Source organism: Morus notabilis, unplaced genomic scaffold, assembly GCF_000414095.1.
Source record: "Morus notabilis unplaced genomic scaffold, ASM41409v2 Scaffold2035, whole genome shotgun sequence".
Lineage (NCBI taxonomy): Eukaryota > Viridiplantae > Streptophyta > Magnoliopsida > Rosales > Moraceae > Morus > Morus notabilis.
The window spans coordinates 75636-94616 of NW_010360448.1; the positions used below are offsets into that span (position 1 = coordinate 75636).

An 18981-nucleotide genomic window follows, 5' to 3' on the forward strand; every position below is an offset into this window, starting at 1 on the left:
TCATTTTTTAACTTTTTATTTTCTTTCTAATTTTATTCTTTATCTTTTTTTGTTTGTTTCTATTTTAATTTTTTATTTATTTCTTTTTTAACTCTATTTGTCTATGGATATCTCTTAGAATCAAGGCTATACTTTTCTTTCTTTCTGCTTTCTTCTTTTTTTTTTTTTGACACTTTATGTTAATATTTCCCTAATTTTTCTCTATTTGTTCGTCTTTTACTCTCTATTTCAATTTTATCGCTCTCTCTCGTAGATTTTTTAGACCTCGAATCTCAACTTTCTCATCATAATAAGAAGTCAATTTATTTTTAAAAATAATTTTGTTATCTTATAGTTTAGAGAATCATATAAGCTTTTCAGTCTCTATTTTTTTTAGTAAACATTTCTTATCTACACATTATTGTTCACATTCTACACAGTATTAAAATTTCAATTACAAATCAATATGTGCGTCCTATGTACAAAAATTAGTGTGTGTCTATATAATACAATCATGGTGCCGTTAGTATATTTAGGCCCGTTTAGTTCACTGATTCGAGTTGAGATGTGACTTTATGTGAGAGTTTTTAACTATCATAAAAAAGTTAGATACGACTGTTTTTGAGAGCTTTTTACTGTAGCAAAACTCAAATTCTAAACTCAAATCGGTGAAACTCAAAAAAATTAAATGTGACTGTTTCTGAGAGCTTATTCCGTTGCGTATTTTGTTTACAACAAGTTCAGCCCTTTCTGAACTTCTAGAAACCATTTGCCTTCAAACATTGCACATCATTATTTGACATAAGCCAATGATAAGTTCCTGGCTCATTGTAATGGACTTTTCTAATGATCTAATCAAGCAAGTTTGCTCTTTTGAACTTCTAAAGTGACATTATTTTTCTCTGTATTGTTCTAGATTTATAAAAAGTCCAAAGGGGTAAATACGTACGTATGTTCATATTATACCATTCTATAATTATAATTTGCACCGGAACCCTTTGATTTTGGCACTTTTTTCAAATAAATATTTCAAGAATTTAGCGTCAGAGACCTTTTCGTACAAGACCTTCCATTTTCCCTAATTTTGAAATTTCAAAGAAGCTGAGAGATCAAGAATTAAGCACGTAGCATTTGTCGGTATGTCATTCAAATTTTTATCCCAACAAGTGCATGAAGAAATCCTCCTTATTCTCTCGAAATAAAAATAATCTAACTTATTTGTTTAGCATAACAAATTATTTGTCATATAAGTCTTGATATTATTAGAGGATATATAATTTTAGCATTCGCTATGAAAACAAAGTTTGTTTTTATTAAAAAAAAACCAAACATTAGATTATGTCAAATTTTTTTTAAAGTCAGATACCGTAAATTCATCTTAGGTTTGCCTAGTTCGCTACCGTTATTAGTAATTTTCTCCATAATTCATAAATTGGAATAGAAGGATAATGAGATGCTCCTATAATTTAGGATCATAAGCAAAATTCTTTTCATAAAAAAAAGGTTCTTTTACCGTAAAATCCTCTATATTTAAAATCACATTAAAATTAAATATAAATAAAATAGATAATTTTTAATACATATTTAATGGTTAAAGTAGAAAATTGTCTATGATTCATTTTTTTAAAACCTACTTTATAAAATGTCTAAAAAAAGAAATGATTGTCTTTGATAGACCGTTTTATTAATATGATTAGTTTTCTGATTGTTTAACTTGATTAAAATTAAATGAGGTTGAAAAAATATTCAGAACAAATATTTTTTAATGTAAATTTGAAAGGTGAAAACGACTAAAAAAATAAAATAGTCAGGTAGTCGAGAGCTCCACAATCCCGAATAAACATTTCCACGTGCTAGCCTCTCACACTCACGTGACCAGTCGTTGGTGACGTCGTGGTCCACCGTGTCATATCTGCCACGTGGAAAAAGCCAAGTATATAGATAAATTTTTTCTCATCGACCTCATCACTGTAAATGTGACCAAACCTCTCCCACCTTCTTCTCCGTGAACAACGGTCCCAAGCTAAAAGAAGAGAAGAGAGAGAAACAGACAAAAACAAAATTTAAAAAAAAAAAGAGAGATTTAGAGAGAGAAACTCTGACGCAGCTAGAGAGAGGCTTTTCCCGGAAAGCTGAAGAAATTCCTGGAAAGTTCTTGGAGAAAGAAAGAGAAATGGCAACGCCGTTAGCGGGGTTGCAACACAGGGACGGAGGTGGAGGAGTGGCGGTGCTCTCGAATTCCGTCAACAAGGTCGATTCTTCTCCGCCTTCGCCTTCGACTTCGTCGGTGAATGGTTGCTTGAAGAGCTCGGCGCAGAAATCTCCGCTTTTGATTTTCTTGCTGTTTCACAAGGCGATTCGCAAGGAGCTCGATGCGCTTCACCGATTGGCCATGGCGTTCGCCACCGGCGAGCGCACTGACATCGGTCCGCTGCTCGAGCGCTACCATTTCCTCAGGTCGATTTACAAGCACCACTCCAATGCCGAAGACGAGGTCTCGCTTTAATCCATTCACTTTTGTTTCATTTGTTTTCGTTTTCTGGCGTGTTTGGTTTCTAAGAAAAATTGAAGAAAGGAATTTCATTTCGAACATTATAATCGTTCCGCACAACTTCTCAATTGTGAGAGATGGGGAAGAAGCTTCGTGTGTAAATAATGGTGGAGTGCTCCTGTGTAATTTAGGATAACGTAAAAAATTCCCATTTATATTCTTTTCAGTATATTTGACCAGTTTCTATGTGTTTTCTTCTATTTCCTTAGCTGAGTAACGGTTTTAAATCTTTAATGTCACTCTTCAGTAAATTCCTTTGCACAAGCTCTTGTCTTCCCCTAAACGTTAATAGAGAAAGGAAAAGTAATAGAAAAGTGTTCTATGCACTTCATTTTCTTTCAAGAATTTATGCTTCTTTTTTCACTAATTTCTCGTTGTTCTTCGAGAAATTCATATTTCTTTGTGTCTCCCCTATTTCAATGACCAGAGGAAAGTAGAAAAATAAGGGGAAAGGAAAGTGCCTTTAATTAGTGGCTCCCAATCCTTTTGAAAGCTCGACGAAAAAGTCCCCTTCTTGGGTAATTATGTCTATTCTTTTTTTCATTTAGGATGAACATGGGTGGGTTCTGAGGGGATATTTAAGGTTTGACTGTTGGAGAATTATTGTTGGCAAGTTTGGGTTATTGATCTTCGATGACAATGACATAATTTATCCCCAAAACTTGTTTGGTCCACTTAGCTGCAGTTTCAGATTTTGAACTGCCTTTTGTATGTTGGTTTTCACTGCATTTAACTGATACTCGGAAAATTAAAGGCAGTAATGACATATTGAACAATCGTAGTGATTTGGGACTTTGAAGTATCTATATTGGGTTCCTCTGTGCTATGAAATTTCAATAGTGTTATAAACAGTAGTTGGTATTTAAGACCTAGAAATATCTCTTTTTAAGTGGCTACACTCTGCCACTTTCTACAAGAAGTTTCCTCAGTAAAAGGTCTTAAACATATGAGAAATGACCGTCAAGATTACTTTTTCTTGTAATAATAAGCTCTTGCCCATTTTCTTTTTTAAATATTAATTGATGCTTTGGAAATACAGATTAATCACCTGATTTTCTCCTTCTGATATATTGCTATATCATAAAAATCTTGTTCTCTAAGTAGCCACTTAAAGACGTGTTATTATGTCTATTTTTTTTTTTTCATGTCTACTTTTGCCATTACAGTGATACTTTGCAACTGCAGGTAATCTTTCCAGCTCTTGATATTCGTGTGAAGAATGTAGCACAAACATACTCCCTCGAACACAAGGGCGAAAGCAATCTTTTTGATAACCTATTTGAACTGCTAAATTCTAAAACGCAAAATGATGAAAGTTTCCCAAGGGAGTTAGCTTCGTGTACAGGAGCTCTACAGACATCAGTTAGCCAGCACATGGCTAAGGAAGAGGAGCAGGTGCTGCTTTATATTCCATTATTTGTGTTCTTGTCTATTTATTCAGGACTCTTATTGAGCAAAATCTTAAACCATAATGGAGATTCTGTGGTTTGCTATCTCATCTCAGTAGACATTTTCTTAACTTTTTGATCTTGCCGTCTTTCCCAAAAGGTTTCTTTTGTGTCCTCTGATATCTGGAAATTATTCACTTTTCTTTGCCAGGTCTTTCCCTTGCTTGTTGAGAAGTTTTCGCCTGAAGAGCAGGCATCTTTAGTATGGCAATTTTTGTGCAGTATTCCGGTAAACATGATGGCTGAGTTCCTTCCATGGCTCTCATCATCAATTTCACCTGAAGAATATCAGGATTTGCGTAAATGTTTAAAAAAGATAATCCCAGAGGAAAAGCTCCTCCAACAGGTTAGGTTTGACCTTATTTTATTAAGTTTTTCTGGTTATGTTTTTCCCAGTACAGAGATCTAATTAAACTTCTTGTTTATTAAAGGTAATATTTACCTGGATGGAGGGGAGAAGCAGCGTCAACATGTTGAAGAGTTGTCATGATGATCCTCAAATTCAATGTTGTAGTAATTCTGGTTGTAGCACGTTGGCAGATAGCATGGATGAAGCACAACGTGCATGTGAGTGCAGGACCGGAAAAAGGAAATATTTGGAATCAAGGATGGATTTTTCTGATACCAACGGGACCCATCCTATTAATGAGATATTGCTCTGGCATAAAGCTATTAAGAGGGAGTTGAATGAGATAGCCAAGCATGCGAGGAAGATCCAACGTTCTGGAGATTTTACAAATTTATCAGATTTCAATAGTAGATTGCATTTCATTGCTGAAGTTTGCATCTTTCACAGGTACCCTTATTGTTCTATCATGTGTGTGGTTGATAGAATGCAAGTTTCCTCTTCTTTTAGAGGGTGTGCAAAATACGAAAGATTCATTAGTCCAATTGTAGTCGCTAGTTATTTCTCCCAGTATTTAGTGCGTCAATAGGGTAGGTAATTTTTATTTAGGTATCAATGATCCCACACACACACACACACACAGATATATATATATATATATATATGTGTGTGTGTGTGTGTGTGTGTGTGTGTGTGTATTCTTTTTTGTATTCCACATATGAAATTGTTTGTATAACTAGGTGTATTAGAAAAGAAAGCAATCATCATTCTCTAAGCGTGTCAGCAAACCACCATTGGTGGTGGCATAGCAGCAAGGGATGATTGCTCCATGGCTCTCTCCCCCATCCATCAGAGGTTCGATTTGTGACATCCACACCAAGTCCTATGAAATTGTGAGGTTGTGCGTTTGACATGATTGGACCTCTAAGGATTGCAGGCAAGAGCGTGGACTGATCCTCTTTCTATTCCACCTATGGTTCTAGTAGATTCCAAGTGGCGCTTGGTGGAGGTGTGAGCACAACATCGATCCTATTTTGAGGAGAGAAAAAAAAAAACCATCCGTTGGGTGGATTATCAGTTATCCCAAGTTTTCCATGTATTCCACAAATGAATTCTCTGTATAACCGATGTATTATAAACAAAGCAATCTTCATTCTCTACTAGGACTAATAATCACTATGATTACGGTATTCACCTTCCAAAAATAAAAATATGAAGCTATACTTTTGCTCTAACTTAAAGATTACAACTCAAGCTCTATTGTGAGGAAAATGATATATTTTGCGTCATCCATCAGAAAAAATAAAAAATATATACATATATATGTGTGTATATATATATATATATATATTTCAATCTGAGTATTGATTGCTGTTCTGGTCACCAGTATTGCTGAGGACAAGGTCATATTTCCAGCGGTAGATGGAGAGCTTTCTTTCTTCCAGGAGCATGCCGAAGAGGAAAGTCAGTTCAATGAGTTTAGATCCTTAATTGAAACCATTCAAAATGCGGGAGCAATCTCTACTTCGGAAGCTGAATTTTATGCAAAGCTGTGCTCACATGCTGATCAAATAATGGAATCCATACAGAGGCATTTCAATAACGAGGAAGTTCAGGTGATATGTCCTTTTTATTCAATTAATTGATTATGGGTCTGCAGCAGTAATACTAACTGCAGAGTTTACTAAAACAAAAAAAAAAAGGGAGAGTTTTAGCGGTTATTTGGGTGATAGTGCAAAGAAAGCCATGTAGGTATATAAGAAGTTGATGAATCATATCTTATATGTTTATTTTTGACTGGATATTGTATTAGAAATTATATGGCGACGCCTCCACTTTTAGTTGGTTTTGACGACTCGAACTTGTAATGATCCTTTTAATTCCTAAAAGCATCAATTAACTCTTAGCATCTCTAGGTTCTTCCCCTTGCGAGAAAGCACTTCAGCTTCAAAAAACAACGGGAGCTTTTGTATCAAAGCTTATGCATGATGCCATTAAAGCTGATTGAATGCGTCTTACCATGGCTAGTGCGATCACTGACGGAAGAGGAAATAAAAAAAATTCTGAGAAACATTCAATTGGCAGGTCCTATATCAGTGCCTTATGTGGTTAACTATTGAATGATTATTACTTCTTGCTAAATTCTCTCATGTGTTTCATCTCTAACAGTATCAAATTCTGTCATTCAGCTCCAGCTGCAGATTCTGCTTTGGTAACACTTTTTTCTGGTTGGGCTTGCAAGGCTCGTAACCAAGGTTTATGTTTGTCTTCAAGAGCCATTGGTTGCTGTCCTGTTAAAAGGTTAAATGATATTGAAGAGCATCTCGTTCGATCAGTTTGCCCTTGTGCATCTGCATTGTCTGCGAAAGATATCCTGATGTCTGCTCAACCAGATGATGCTGAAAGGCCAGTTAAACGAAATGTCACTGAATCACGGAATGATAGTGATTCTCCTTGCACGTCAGAGACTGCAAATGACCAGAAACAATGTTGTAGTGAGCAATCTTGTCACGTCCCTGGATTAGGAGTCAATAGCAATAATCTAGGGTTAAGTTCTATTTTTGCAGCAAAGTCTTTGCGTTCCTTGTCTTTCAGCTCTTCTGCTCCTTCTCTGGACTCCAGTCTTTTTATATGGGAGACAGATAATGGCTCTTTTGATACTGGCTGTGGAGAACGACCAATTGATACTATTTTTAAGTTTCATAAAGCTATACGTAAAGACTTGGAGTATTTAGACGTTGAATCTGGAAAGCTTAGTGATTGTGATGAGACATTCCTTCGGCAGTTCATTGGAAGGTTTCGTCTTCTTTGGGGCTTATACAGAGCACATAGTAATGCTGAGGATGATATAGTCTTTCCTGCACTGGAATCCAAGGAGGCCCTTCATAACGTGAGTCACTCATACACTCTAGACCATAAACAGGAGGAAAGACTTTTTGAAGATATTGCACGTGTTCTTTCTGAGCTTTCACATCTTCATGAAAGCTTGCAGAAGGAAAAATTCGACGGGGATTCATGTCAAAGTAGTGATGAATTTTCAGCTGCCCACAGAATTGACTGTACCAGAAAGTATAGTGAGCTATCTACTAAGCTGCAAGGGATGTGCAAATCCATTAAAGTAACACTGGATCATCATATATTCAGAGAAGAACTTGAGTTGTGGCCATTATTCGGCAAGCATTTTACTGTTGATGAGCAAGACAAGATAGTTGGCCGTATAATTGGCACTACAGGTGCTGAAGTGCTGCAATCAATGTTGCCCTGGGTAACATCTGCACTTACTCAGGATGAACAGAATAAGATGATGGACACCTGGAAACAGGCAACAAAAAATACAATGTTCAATGAGTGGCTAAATGAATGTTGGAAAGGAGCTCCAGAATCACCATCATATACAGAATCATCAGAAGCTAGTGTTCCTCAAAAAGGTTTGTGTCATATTTTGTATTTTGCCTTGTTGGATAGACTACTTTGCATTGCTTTTAAATGCGTTAGGGTTTTGGGGAGATCTATTATATATATATATATATACACATATTTAATTATTATTATTTATGAAGATAAAGGACAACAGAAAAAACTTGGATCTTGATATCGACAAATTAAGTCAACATGAATGCCTGTATATTTATTAGTTTTCTTCTTGATGATGTAATTAGTTTGTTGTTATGGTTTGTTATTTTGTTGAAAAGAAAAATTTTAAACTTCAACTCCATTTTTGATGTGCTGTGCAATTTTTTTGGAAAGAAAATTGTTACTTATTTCAGCTATATTTTTGTTCTAGGTAATGATTTTCAGGAAAGCTTGGACCAGAGTGATCAGATGTTCAAGCCTGGTTGGAAAGATATCTTCCGTATGAATCAAAATGAGCTTGAGTCAGAGATTAGAAAGGTTTATCGTGATTTGACTCTTGATCCAAGAAGAAAAGCATATCTTGTGCAGAATCTTATGACGAGGTTAGTTTTGATGATAGCACTTTTCCAAGCGTTGTTTGATTGATTTATTTATCTGTCATTTGATACAGTCAGCTATTGAATTGATTAAAACTGTTTTATTCCATGTCATTAATCCATAATTGTTAATGAATTACTTGTTTGTTTAGTCGCTGGATAGCTGCCCAGCAGAAGTTACCCAAAGCTGCAGGAGAAACTTCTAACTGTGAAGATGTAGCAGGGCGCTCACCATCGTTTTGTGATCCAGATAAAAAATCGTTTGGCTGTGAACACTACAAAAGAAACTGCAAGCTTCTTGCTGCTTGCTGTGGCAAGTTGTTTACTTGTAGATTTTGCCATGACAATGTGAGCGATCACTCAATGGATAGGTGAGTTTCTGATGTAAGTTCTTTTATTTCATGTTGTGCCATTGTATTTCTGAATACCCTTTGGACAAATTTCAGGAAAGCGACAACAGAAATGATGTGCATGCGCTGCCTTAAGATTCAGGCAGTTGGACCAACGTGCACAACACCCTCATGCAATGGGCTCTCCATGGCACAATATTACTGCAGCATATGCAAATTTTTTGATGATGAAAGGTAGAGTCTGTCTTTATGTTCAAAATTTTGGAATCATTAGTTGTCACCTATAGTAATTTGTTGCCGCATCTTTTGCTTTTAATAATCTTGCATTGTGTCCATCGTAATTTTGTGAAGGTTATAAAAGTAACCTTGCCATTAATTGCATTTTGTTTTTTGGGTGTACTTAATAAGTGTGCTACATTTTGTTTTTGTTCACACAAATTGTCTTTGTATGGTGTTGTGTAGTGTACCTGGGTTTAATTCGTTGCATATTTGACTATTTGTCGCACATGCAGACGCTCTTGTATGCTAATTAAGCTAACTCCTATGTCCTTAACTACCGAAATGTGTTGTATTTATGTTTCAAGGTGTGAAATAGAAAGGTAGGTCTGACAAAGCGTTAATTACCAAAAAGTCCCACACAGAATAATTATAAGATGATCAGTGGGTTTATAAGCTCTTGGGTCCCCTCTCCTTGCAAGATGGTTTTCAAGGGTGAGTTCTACCTAATGTGTTCGTGACACAGTTATTACAGTCACTAGCTATCAGATTTGCTAGACAACGGAAGTCACGGATCAATTATATAACATTGATAACCGCACACATTGTAACTGTAGTCTTATATGAGACAAAACTGAGCTGCATGTTTTATGTTTTGTTTCTAAATCCTCCTTTAGATTTTTGTACTTGGCAAGTTTTCCGTTCTAACTTTTGATCTCTTTTCAGGGCCGTGTATCATTGCCCATTTTGCAATTTATGCCGTGTTGGGAGGGGTCTTGGTATTGATTATTTCCATTGCATGACTTGCAATTGTTGCCTGGGCATCAAGTTAGTGAACCACAAATGCTTGGAGAAAAGTTTAGAAACAAACTGCCCCATTTGTTGTGATTTCCTTTTCACATCAAGTGCGGCAGTCAGAGGTCTACCTTGTGGCCATTACATGCATTCTGCTTGCTTTCAGGTCTCTACAACTCGAAACTTGTGTTATTTATTTATTTATTTTTTCATCTATTCTTTTTAGTCTAAGTATTAAAGTCTATTCTTTTACGAAAAGCTTAAAATATTAGAATTTGATTTTCTACCTTCCTATAAAGAGAAAATTTGATTTATTTCTTTCTCAATATTTGTCAGGCATATACTTGTAGTCACTATACCTGTCCAATTTGCAGCAAGTCTTTAGGAGATATGGCGGTAAGAGAACTCTCTCTCTCTCTGTTGTAGACTTATTTATGATGTGTAGACCAATATTTTATTAATTCCATATTTATGTGGAATTTCATTGACAAATAACAGAAATTAGCAAGGATTTTAGGAAAATAAAATAGAATTAAGAGTGGAATGTTTGGTAAACAGTGAGATGAAGCAAAGTGACAAAATAAATTTTTTAAATATAGCAAATAGGGTTAATCCCACAAATGGTTTATGAGGTTTACCCTCAATCCCACTTTGGTTCCTGACTTTTAAAACGTCCTACAGTTGGTCCGTAAGGGTTGTATTTTGTTTCAGTTTCAGTCATTTTGTTAGCTAGGTGTTAGATATTTGACGCTATATGTCGAAATTAGGGACCGAAATTAGAAACATCTAGAGGTTAGGGACAAAACAATATAAAAAATAAAAGTTAATTTACATAGATAGTCTTTAAATTTTAGTTGTTTCCAATTTTGGTCGCTAATTTACACAGATTCCGTCAAATATTTAACACCTAATTAACGGAAGGACCGAAACTGAAACAAAATAAAACCTTAGGGACTAGCGTTTTAGAAGTCAGAGACTAAAATGGGATTGAGGGTAAACCTCAGGGACCATTTGTGGATCTAACCTAGCAAATAAGCTGCACGTCAGGTGTTAAAATAAGCTTTGATTATCAGAGTGAGCTCTAGTGTAATGGGCTTATGAGCTTTGTACGTGCTAATGTTGCAAAAATGACTGAAGTGATCAGATATATTTATAATTGCAAAATCGGTAGATTCACTCCAATGTCAGCCTTCCACACTTTGCTTGCTTTTCATTTTATTAATGATATGGTTGTTTTATTTTTATTGGATGATAGACATGAGTAGTGGACATACCGAATTTGGATTGAAGGTCTATATTTAGGCAGCCGAGTACTTTATTTATTTATTTATTTATTTTTATGTAAAGTACTTTATTTTTTACTCCCAAACACTTTTTATTCGTAGTAGGTAGAATTCTCATATATGGTTTGTACACAAAATCGTTTTTTATCATAGGGAGACGAGGGCTCCTTTTGTGCCATTTGTATCACCTGCTAGCTTGCTTGATTAAATTCCATAAGTTTTTTCTATTTCTGTTTGTTTCGATACCCATTTGATTGAACATCTTAAATTTACAAGTTAATCTTTTGTTTCCTAGAGATCCCTCCAATTTCTACCAACAAAAGTGGTATTGAATTTGGTAACTAGAAGATGCTGAAATATTTCTTAATTGAATAAGTTCAAATTAGTCCTGTAAATCACATCCCATGTAAGTACTAAGTAGGTGCATGATTTTTTCCCTCTTCCCGTTCTTATGAGTGTGGTTGTTTGATCTTACATAAACGTTGAGGACTTCATAACAGTTCTATGTTTCTTTGAGATGGTATCAAAAGTATCTTTATGCTGTTTTTGGAAATAGGAGCAACCCATGTCATATTGTGCCACATACTTTAGTCATACGTTTTGAGTTAAAACTATAAGCAAACGGTTGGCATCCCCCTATAGCCCCATGAAACCCCTTTGTAGTTTTGTGTTTTAAAATTTGGAGATCTATTTTTAGTACAGGTCCCACTGCCATCTGGTTTCTTCTTTATAACTTGGTCTACGATGGAATTCATCTCTCTCTCTCTTTTTTTTTTTTTTTTTTAATAAGAATGAAAATTTATCAATAAAAAAGAAGTAGAGAAATATAGGAAAACTGTCAGTGAACATGGTGAAACTTCATCATTATCAGAATTTTACTTTCAACTTGTCATTAGACATGGTAAACGTAAGTCTGAATTTCGTTAAAAGAGTGGAATATTTACATTTTACAGTGCCAATCATTTATTGATATGAAAATTGAAGAGTAGATTTCAAAAGGTTTTCTTTGCCACTAACAAGACCTTTGGTTAGCATTGTTAGAAAATGTGCACACAAAAAAAGTGGGGTTTATTAGAAGATGCATTATGTTCAATTATTCAGTGGTGGTGATAGCTACAAGTTGCATTAATTAGTGTTCAGTTCAATAACAGGCTCGTTTTGTGCCAAGTTGTGAGAGCACTATAAAATGGGTTTTGTGCTGGATGTCCGTTACATGCAGTCCCTTATTGATTTCTCTTCAGGTATATTTTGGCATGCTTGATGCCTTGCTGGCTGCAGAGGAACTTCCAGAGGAGTACAAGAACCGTTGTCAGGTTACCATCCATGCTCTCTCTATGTTCTAATTTTTTAGGCGCCCTTACTGTACTCTTTTTTTGCACTTTAAAACAATGTGCATTATTTCGGCTTGATGACTGCATAATTCCTGAAAAATATTATAGAAAACATTCAAATTAGTTAATAGTAAAGCAATTGGAAATTAACAAGTTTACTGTCACATCACTTGCCCAAAACACAGTAAACAAGTTGGTGCCTAATTGGAAAGAGGCTTTCTTTCCTCGTGTGGCTTCACCATTGGAACTCTTTTATCCTATGCGTGTGGCACTCTAGAGTCGGTTTCAGTTTCTTATTTCTCCACTTTCCTTCTTTCTTTTCCGTTCAGTTTAATGTCTTTACCTTAAACTTGACAATTTTTATAAGTATTGGCAATTCGCAGTCAAATCTGTATCATGTCTTCTTCTTTCTTCTTTTATTTTTTTCCCCTAAAAAAAGATTAGTATAATAATGATAAAAAAAGCACACACTTGAAGCATCATATCTGAGGCATCAGCTCGCCCAAATGGTCACTGCCATGGCTAACATCAGAATGTGAAGGGTGGCATTCAGTATCTGTTATCTCTTCTGACAATGGCCTCTTACGAAGACTGTTTAGTGATATGATTTCTTTGTTTCATACTTATGCCGACTGTTGTTTGGCTTCTCTTGGTGTTGCTTCTGCTTGTTATATCTGTTTTGCTCTCTTGGTTAGGGAATTACTTTTCCAATTTGGGGGAAGAAAAGAGAGAGAACTCGTATCTAAAGTATTTGCATGTTCATTCAGGAAATACTCTGTAATGATTGTGATCGGAAGGGCAGTGCACGCTTTCACTGGTTATATCACAAATGTGGGTCTTGTGGATCTTACAATACCCGAGTGATCAAGAGTGAGACGACAAATCCTGACTGCTCTACACCGCATTGACAGCAGATTATCGCCCTTTCTTTTATTTTATCTTTTACCTTCCCCCTTCACAGAGAATGTATACATATTATCTTGTAGATACTTGTATAGGAATTTCAGTTTTCCCTGCTAGGAAACTGGTCAGCCTCGCCGTTTCTTTCCCCTTGCATCTGATACGAGCTCGGGCACATCAATTTTACGGAAGTGCTTCAAAAATCATCTTTTTCAGGACATCAGGTTCGTTTATAACCTTTTAGATATAGAGGAATGGAGTACTGAAATGCGATCATGTACAGAATATGTTCTACTTTTTACAGTTGCGAGTGCGGCGAAATTTTTTCCCACTATAAGCTGAGTTTCTCCTTTCCCATGACCCATCATCTATAGTTCGACATAAACATTATTTACATCAACTTCAGATTTTCCCTTTAACGTTGTTTGCTCTCAAGTTGCTTTCCTTTCGTTTGTTTTGGCCCCTTTGTTCTCGGCTTTTCGCCGCATGTCACGGCCCGGTCTCTCAGAAGAAAACTGTTCAGCACTTGGCGCACACAGAATGCTAAATAAGCTCAACTCTACTCACACTTGAAAAGACATATAGCTATAGGCAAGTTTTGTTACTTTTCTGTCTGCAAGTGTAGTAGGCTGGACCAGTCTTTGCTATATCCTTTGGCTTGGAAATTTTTCCTGAGATGATACCACTTTTATGGAATCAGAAAAGGTGGCTATGAACTTATGAATACACTTGAAGCTTTTTACCATAGGATGAACTTACTGGTAAAATTTACAGAAACTAATGAAAGATTTGACGGTTTAAAATAATCTTTCCACTAGATTTATACTTTTATATATAAATATAACGAGTTTTTAATAATTACGTTACCTTCAAATATATACATGTCTTTATCAAATTTGCATTTAAATTTTAGGAAAGGAAACGTAACATATTTTGAAAGAGAATACTTGTTCGGCTTCTTTCATTCGTATGAAGGATTTTTCTTTCCTTTTTATTTTCCTTTTCATCGATGCACTACGAATTTATTAGTGTTTGGCAACTTAGACTCCTAATTTTTTTATCTCAAACTTTCTTTGTTACTATCTACATTCATTATTTGACATATAGAATTCACTATCTCATTTTTTATGTAAATAATAGGGAAAATTTTATTTTGGTACTTTGTTATATTGAAATTCTGGTCAACATATGAATTTTTATAATAAGAATAATTTTATCTTTAAGTATCCTAAAAAATGACTCCGAGATACTAAAAAAAGATTTTTTAAAAAGTCGAGATACCGACATAAATTTTTTTAAAAATAGAGGGTACCAAACAAATTTTGATATAACAGTAGGTATCAAAATGAATTTTTTTTTTTAATAATAATATATCATATTAATGAAGTACACGTGTCAAACATTTTTCCTTTAAGAGAAAGAACCTAAAATAAAAAAATCTAGTGCAATTATGGGTCAATAGCTAATGGATGTTGGATAATGAACGAGAAAGCCGTATGATTTTTGTGCTGATGCACCTGAAAATTTTGTTGGCTGGCAATTTGGGTTTTTAAATTTTTAACAACATATTAGATTAAGAAAGTTTCAAATAAATTAACAAAAGAATTGATAAAAAGCTAAAAGTTTAGAGCTTCGTGTCACTGATGGATAGTGAAAAAAGATTTCACTTGTTTTTAACCATTAAAGATTTGCCAACAGACTGCTATCTTATATGATCTGTCATTCACTATTTCCATCTCCAGCACACATTCGCCAAATCTTGTCATGCCAACATCACCATTCAAACAACATTAAGAACGTACAATTTGAATTGTTCAAACAGTGGACGGCATCTACTCAGCCTACTCAAATTTGGTGATCAAAATTTATATAAAAAGGTAACAAAGGAAAGCCACAAGACATGGTCCTTGTTTGAACCAATTAATTGAGCAGTAGAAACCAAAAAAAAAAAAAAAAAAAGAAGTTAATAAAGACAAGAAATATGTATTTGGGACTTGTTTTTCAAACCCACTCCCAATTGAAATAGACCTTCATATTTGTCTAGTATGTTTCACACTTCTTACAAGAAAAGTTAGAATTTTTAATTTTGCAATTACAAAAAAAAATAAAAATAAAAAAAGTAGAAACGACAAGTCATTCAAAAGTAGATATTGACATATTTGCATGAACAGTTTTAAAAAAATAGAAAAAAGAAGCAATCTTTAGATTAAGAAAGGCATCCCTGAAAAAAAATGGAGAAATATCAAAAAGAGAACAAGAATGGGACAAACCCTGTATTATCGGTACCTGTTTCTGTGTCTCCTAAGCTTGTGACATGTGAATAATGCATGAACCTTCCAAGCCCTTCTAAGTCTATGCAAATTTTTTTTTTTTTTGATTGTTTCGCTATACAGTAATTTGCACTAATTCATTTTAGCTCATCAAATACTTCCCACTTCTTTTTTTTTTTCTCCTTCTCAAATGAAAAACTTTTTCCATGACATACGATCCAACTTCAAACTAAAGAAAGAACATGAATCCAAGAAAAATATGAACCAAAGAAGATAATTATGGAGTTCATTTCCAACAAAGGAAACAACTAGTACTCACTTCTTGCTCTTTCTATCTTTGCCATGCTGCAAAAAGGAGCCTAAACCAAAGAGCTTTGCAGTTCCTTTGGGAATGTAAGGAGGTGGTACATTAATGACAGGAATGATCCGAACACTATTTCCATAAGACCCTCCATAGTTCTTCTTCAATGGCGGCTTTTGCTGCACCGAATATGGATTCGAGATCGAAGACGAAGACGACGACGACGACCTTGAAATCAAAGGCTGCTTCTGCCAATTGCTGTTCTTATTGTGAACTTCCTTATAAGAATTCCTCTTCTGAATTGGCACAGAACCAGTTGAATTGCTTCTTGACAATAGTGGTAATGAGCAGAGAAGACTAGTCCTTTTGTTCTCACAATTCAAACTGCTACTTCTCTTGAAAGATCCCCAAAAGGACTTGGACTGAGGCTTGTTGGTCTGCCCCACCAAATGGTCAGGACACACAACTGTGGTTTCCTTATGCGTTTCTCTCTTCGAATTCTCGGCGTAATTAGGGAGAGGAGGAAGGGAATTTTGATCTCTTTCTTGTTTTGTTTCTTTTGAAGGTGCAAAATTCGAGTTGACCCTCTCCCGGGGTCGAATCGGAAGGATTATTCCATGAGAGAAAAGCTCATCTGCTGAGGAAGATTCATGTTGTGAGCAGCTACTAATGCTGAATTCAAAGTCACAATTCATGTCCAAAAGTGATGTGTCTCTTCTTCTGTGATCTTGAAGTGGCCTAACATCTGTTTGGCCAAGATCACTGGAGAAGGATAGTCTTGGTGGGCTAGTTTCTGAGCACATAATTCAGAAAAACCCCAGATGAAAAACTGGCACAAAGAAAGAAGATTGAATTTATTTTTGTGAAGACAACGGAGATATGATATTTGCTTTTTGGAAGAGAAAAGGATGAGAAAGAACTAGCACGATTCAAGGATGTGATATGGAGTTTGGTTGGGAAAAGTTTAAGGAAAGTTCTTCAAATATGATGGCTAAGAAGAAGGAGAAAAATTTGAGGCACTTTAAAATGAGATGATTGTGGGACTTGAAAGTCAACAAAGAGGTACAAAGAGTTAGTTGAATCTTCAGGGAAACAAACAGGACAACAAGAGTAGTAGCTTTGCTCTCTCTCTCTCTCCTTTGAACTTCCAACTGTGACCTGAAACTGATTCTGAAAAAATCCAAGGATCAGATGGTTAAATAACGCCTTATGGAAATGAGGCAAAATAAGAAGGACAAAAAAAAAAAAAAAAAAAAAAAAAAAAAAAAAAAAAAAAAAAAAAAAAAAGGTCCCTCTATTATTGTTTTGAGAAGACAAACAAAAAGAGAGGGAGGAGGGTAAAAAATGGACTCAATCAAAAAGAAAATGTGCTGGTTTTTTATGTTAGGCTGGTTTTTGGGCAAAGGACGATGAGAATATGAAACTCTCTCTGAGCATAGTTATGGAGAGAGAATTCTTAACGTGACCAAGCTCCAAAACTCACCATCACAAGAGGCAAAGGAAAACTGCACAGCAAGAAAGGACTACAACAACAGTTTAATAAGAATAGTTCTAAAGATAAAGATTTGTATGCTATAAGTGTTTGTGACTTGATCATTTGTAATCTTGTTTTCCGGGAATTGTAGAATATTTCTTTATCTATAAAATATAGAGTATATGCCACCATATTCTTAAAAAAAAAAAAAAAAAAGTTTCTATATCCATGTAGTAGACTTTTGAGGTTGCCATCCTAAATACTGAAGGAGCATTTTCTTATTTTTGTAAGGCTTGTTTGTTTTATACTTTTAAACTCATAATTTTGATTTTATTATAATGTTTTTTTCTCATAAAAAAAATTAAATTTTAAATGTTGAAATCAAGAATCACTGATTTCAACTCATGAACCGAACGGGCCTTTAAATTTTCTCCTTAAAGTCTTTTAGAAAAGTAAATTAAGGGAACATAACATTTTCCTGTATTTAAATTTGAAAACTCACACAATTTTTTTTTTTTTTTGAAGAATTCCATAAAATGTATTAAGAAAAAAACCTCTACTGGACTAAACATATAACAAGTTAGTGGAATATATGAAAATCAAGTAGTTTAAAATTGTATCTACCAATCCGTGATTTACCCATTTTTTTAGTTTTTATTTTAAAATTTATTTATTTTTGTTCTTATCTACATTTTATGTTGGTTGTATTTGGTCTAGTAACAATTCATCTGTTTGAGACTCCTAATAATTGTTGGCAATTATCAGACCACATGTCATCATGAATTTCACTTCATGTAACACAAAGTATATCTTTCTTCACCTTAGGGTTCAAGCCAAGGGAAAATCCATTCAGAAATTTTCTAAGTGCCCAATGTCCCACTCCTCTGAGAATTGAGAAGCTCTTTTATTAATGAGTACTTTTTGTAGCAGAAAAAGGATATCCTTTCTTTGCCCTTTTGTGTGTATTCTTGTATATTATTGGAGGTAACTTGAATTGTAAATGGATACCTTATCTTAGTAGCTTTTTTAATGTGCAAATGAAAATTCCTGTCTGATTCGTTGAAACGTTCCTTTAAAATTGATTTTGAGTAAATTACATTTGCTACACAACCATGACATCTATCTACTTGATGAGATTTTTTGTCACCAAGTTGTGTAAGAGTCTCAAGTTCGACCATTCCTTGGTCAAGGATTGATAAACGAGCCAATAACCATGTCACAACTAGTTTTTTTGCCCTATGGAAATAATAATAAAAAAAAATGAATGACAGCACTAAATTACGTCAAGATTAAAACTAAGGAATACTTTAATTGGCCTTTACAAAAAAATTAGCTTAGTCAAATTATACGACAAGTGTTAAACATTTGAGACCTTGTACAAGTCACACCGCTTGACACTTTCTTGAGCCTTGAATAATATAATACTAAAAATGATCCTTTGTTGTAGAGACCCCTTAACAAACATGTGATTATAGTGAAAATTTTTTATTATAGTAAAAAAATTTAAATGTAATTATTTTTTAAAATTTTTTATTATAATAAAATTTGAATTTTAAATTTAAATTGTTAAAATAAACGGGTAATTAGTTGACTTTTCTATGCATCGCATGATAAATTATTTGCACGGTGCTCAAGAAAATGTGGGTGTTACGGTAGTTATGGCTCAAACATCTTTGGACAAGTCATTTCAAATACAGAAAATTTCTAAAGTACTCTTTTCTTGAGGTTGGTTGAAGATTCATCTAAGAAAATATTTGGTGCATAAAATTGTGGTATGGAGCATCAGT

The 18981-nt window shown here is 34.6% G+C and overlaps 2 protein-coding genes across 2 annotated transcripts; one reads left to right on the forward strand and one right to left on the reverse strand.

Annotated features, from left to right (window-relative positions):
- The first annotated feature begins 1963 nt into the window (after positions 1-1963).
- LOC21402857 (zinc finger protein BRUTUS) lies at positions 1964-13568 on the forward strand. The gene is made up of 14 exons (XM_010096430.2): positions 1964-2473; positions 3716-3925; positions 4130-4324; positions 4410-4774; positions 5712-5940; positions 6241-6409; positions 6514-7752; positions 8109-8280; positions 8427-8645; positions 8721-8858; positions 9567-9801; positions 9972-10031; positions 12160-12231; positions 13017-13568. Exons 1-14 carry the CDS (start codon positions 2153-2155, stop codon positions 13155-13157), a joined length of 3765 nt encoding a protein of 1254 aa, XP_010094732.1. The 5' UTR covers positions 1964-2152; the 3' UTR covers positions 13158-13568.
- On the reverse strand, positions 12274-17354 carry LOC21402858. The gene is made up of 3 exons (XM_010096431.2): positions 17204-17354; positions 15739-16890; positions 12274-12341 (listed from the first exon to the last, which is right to left on the reverse strand). The coding sequence occupies exons 2-3, from the start codon at positions 16521-16523 to the stop codon at positions 12314-12316; spliced, it is 813 nt and encodes a 270-aa protein (XP_010094733.2). The 5' UTR covers positions 16524-16890; positions 17204-17354; the 3' UTR covers positions 12274-12313.
- Between the last annotated feature and the right edge of the window lie 1627 nt (positions 17355-18981).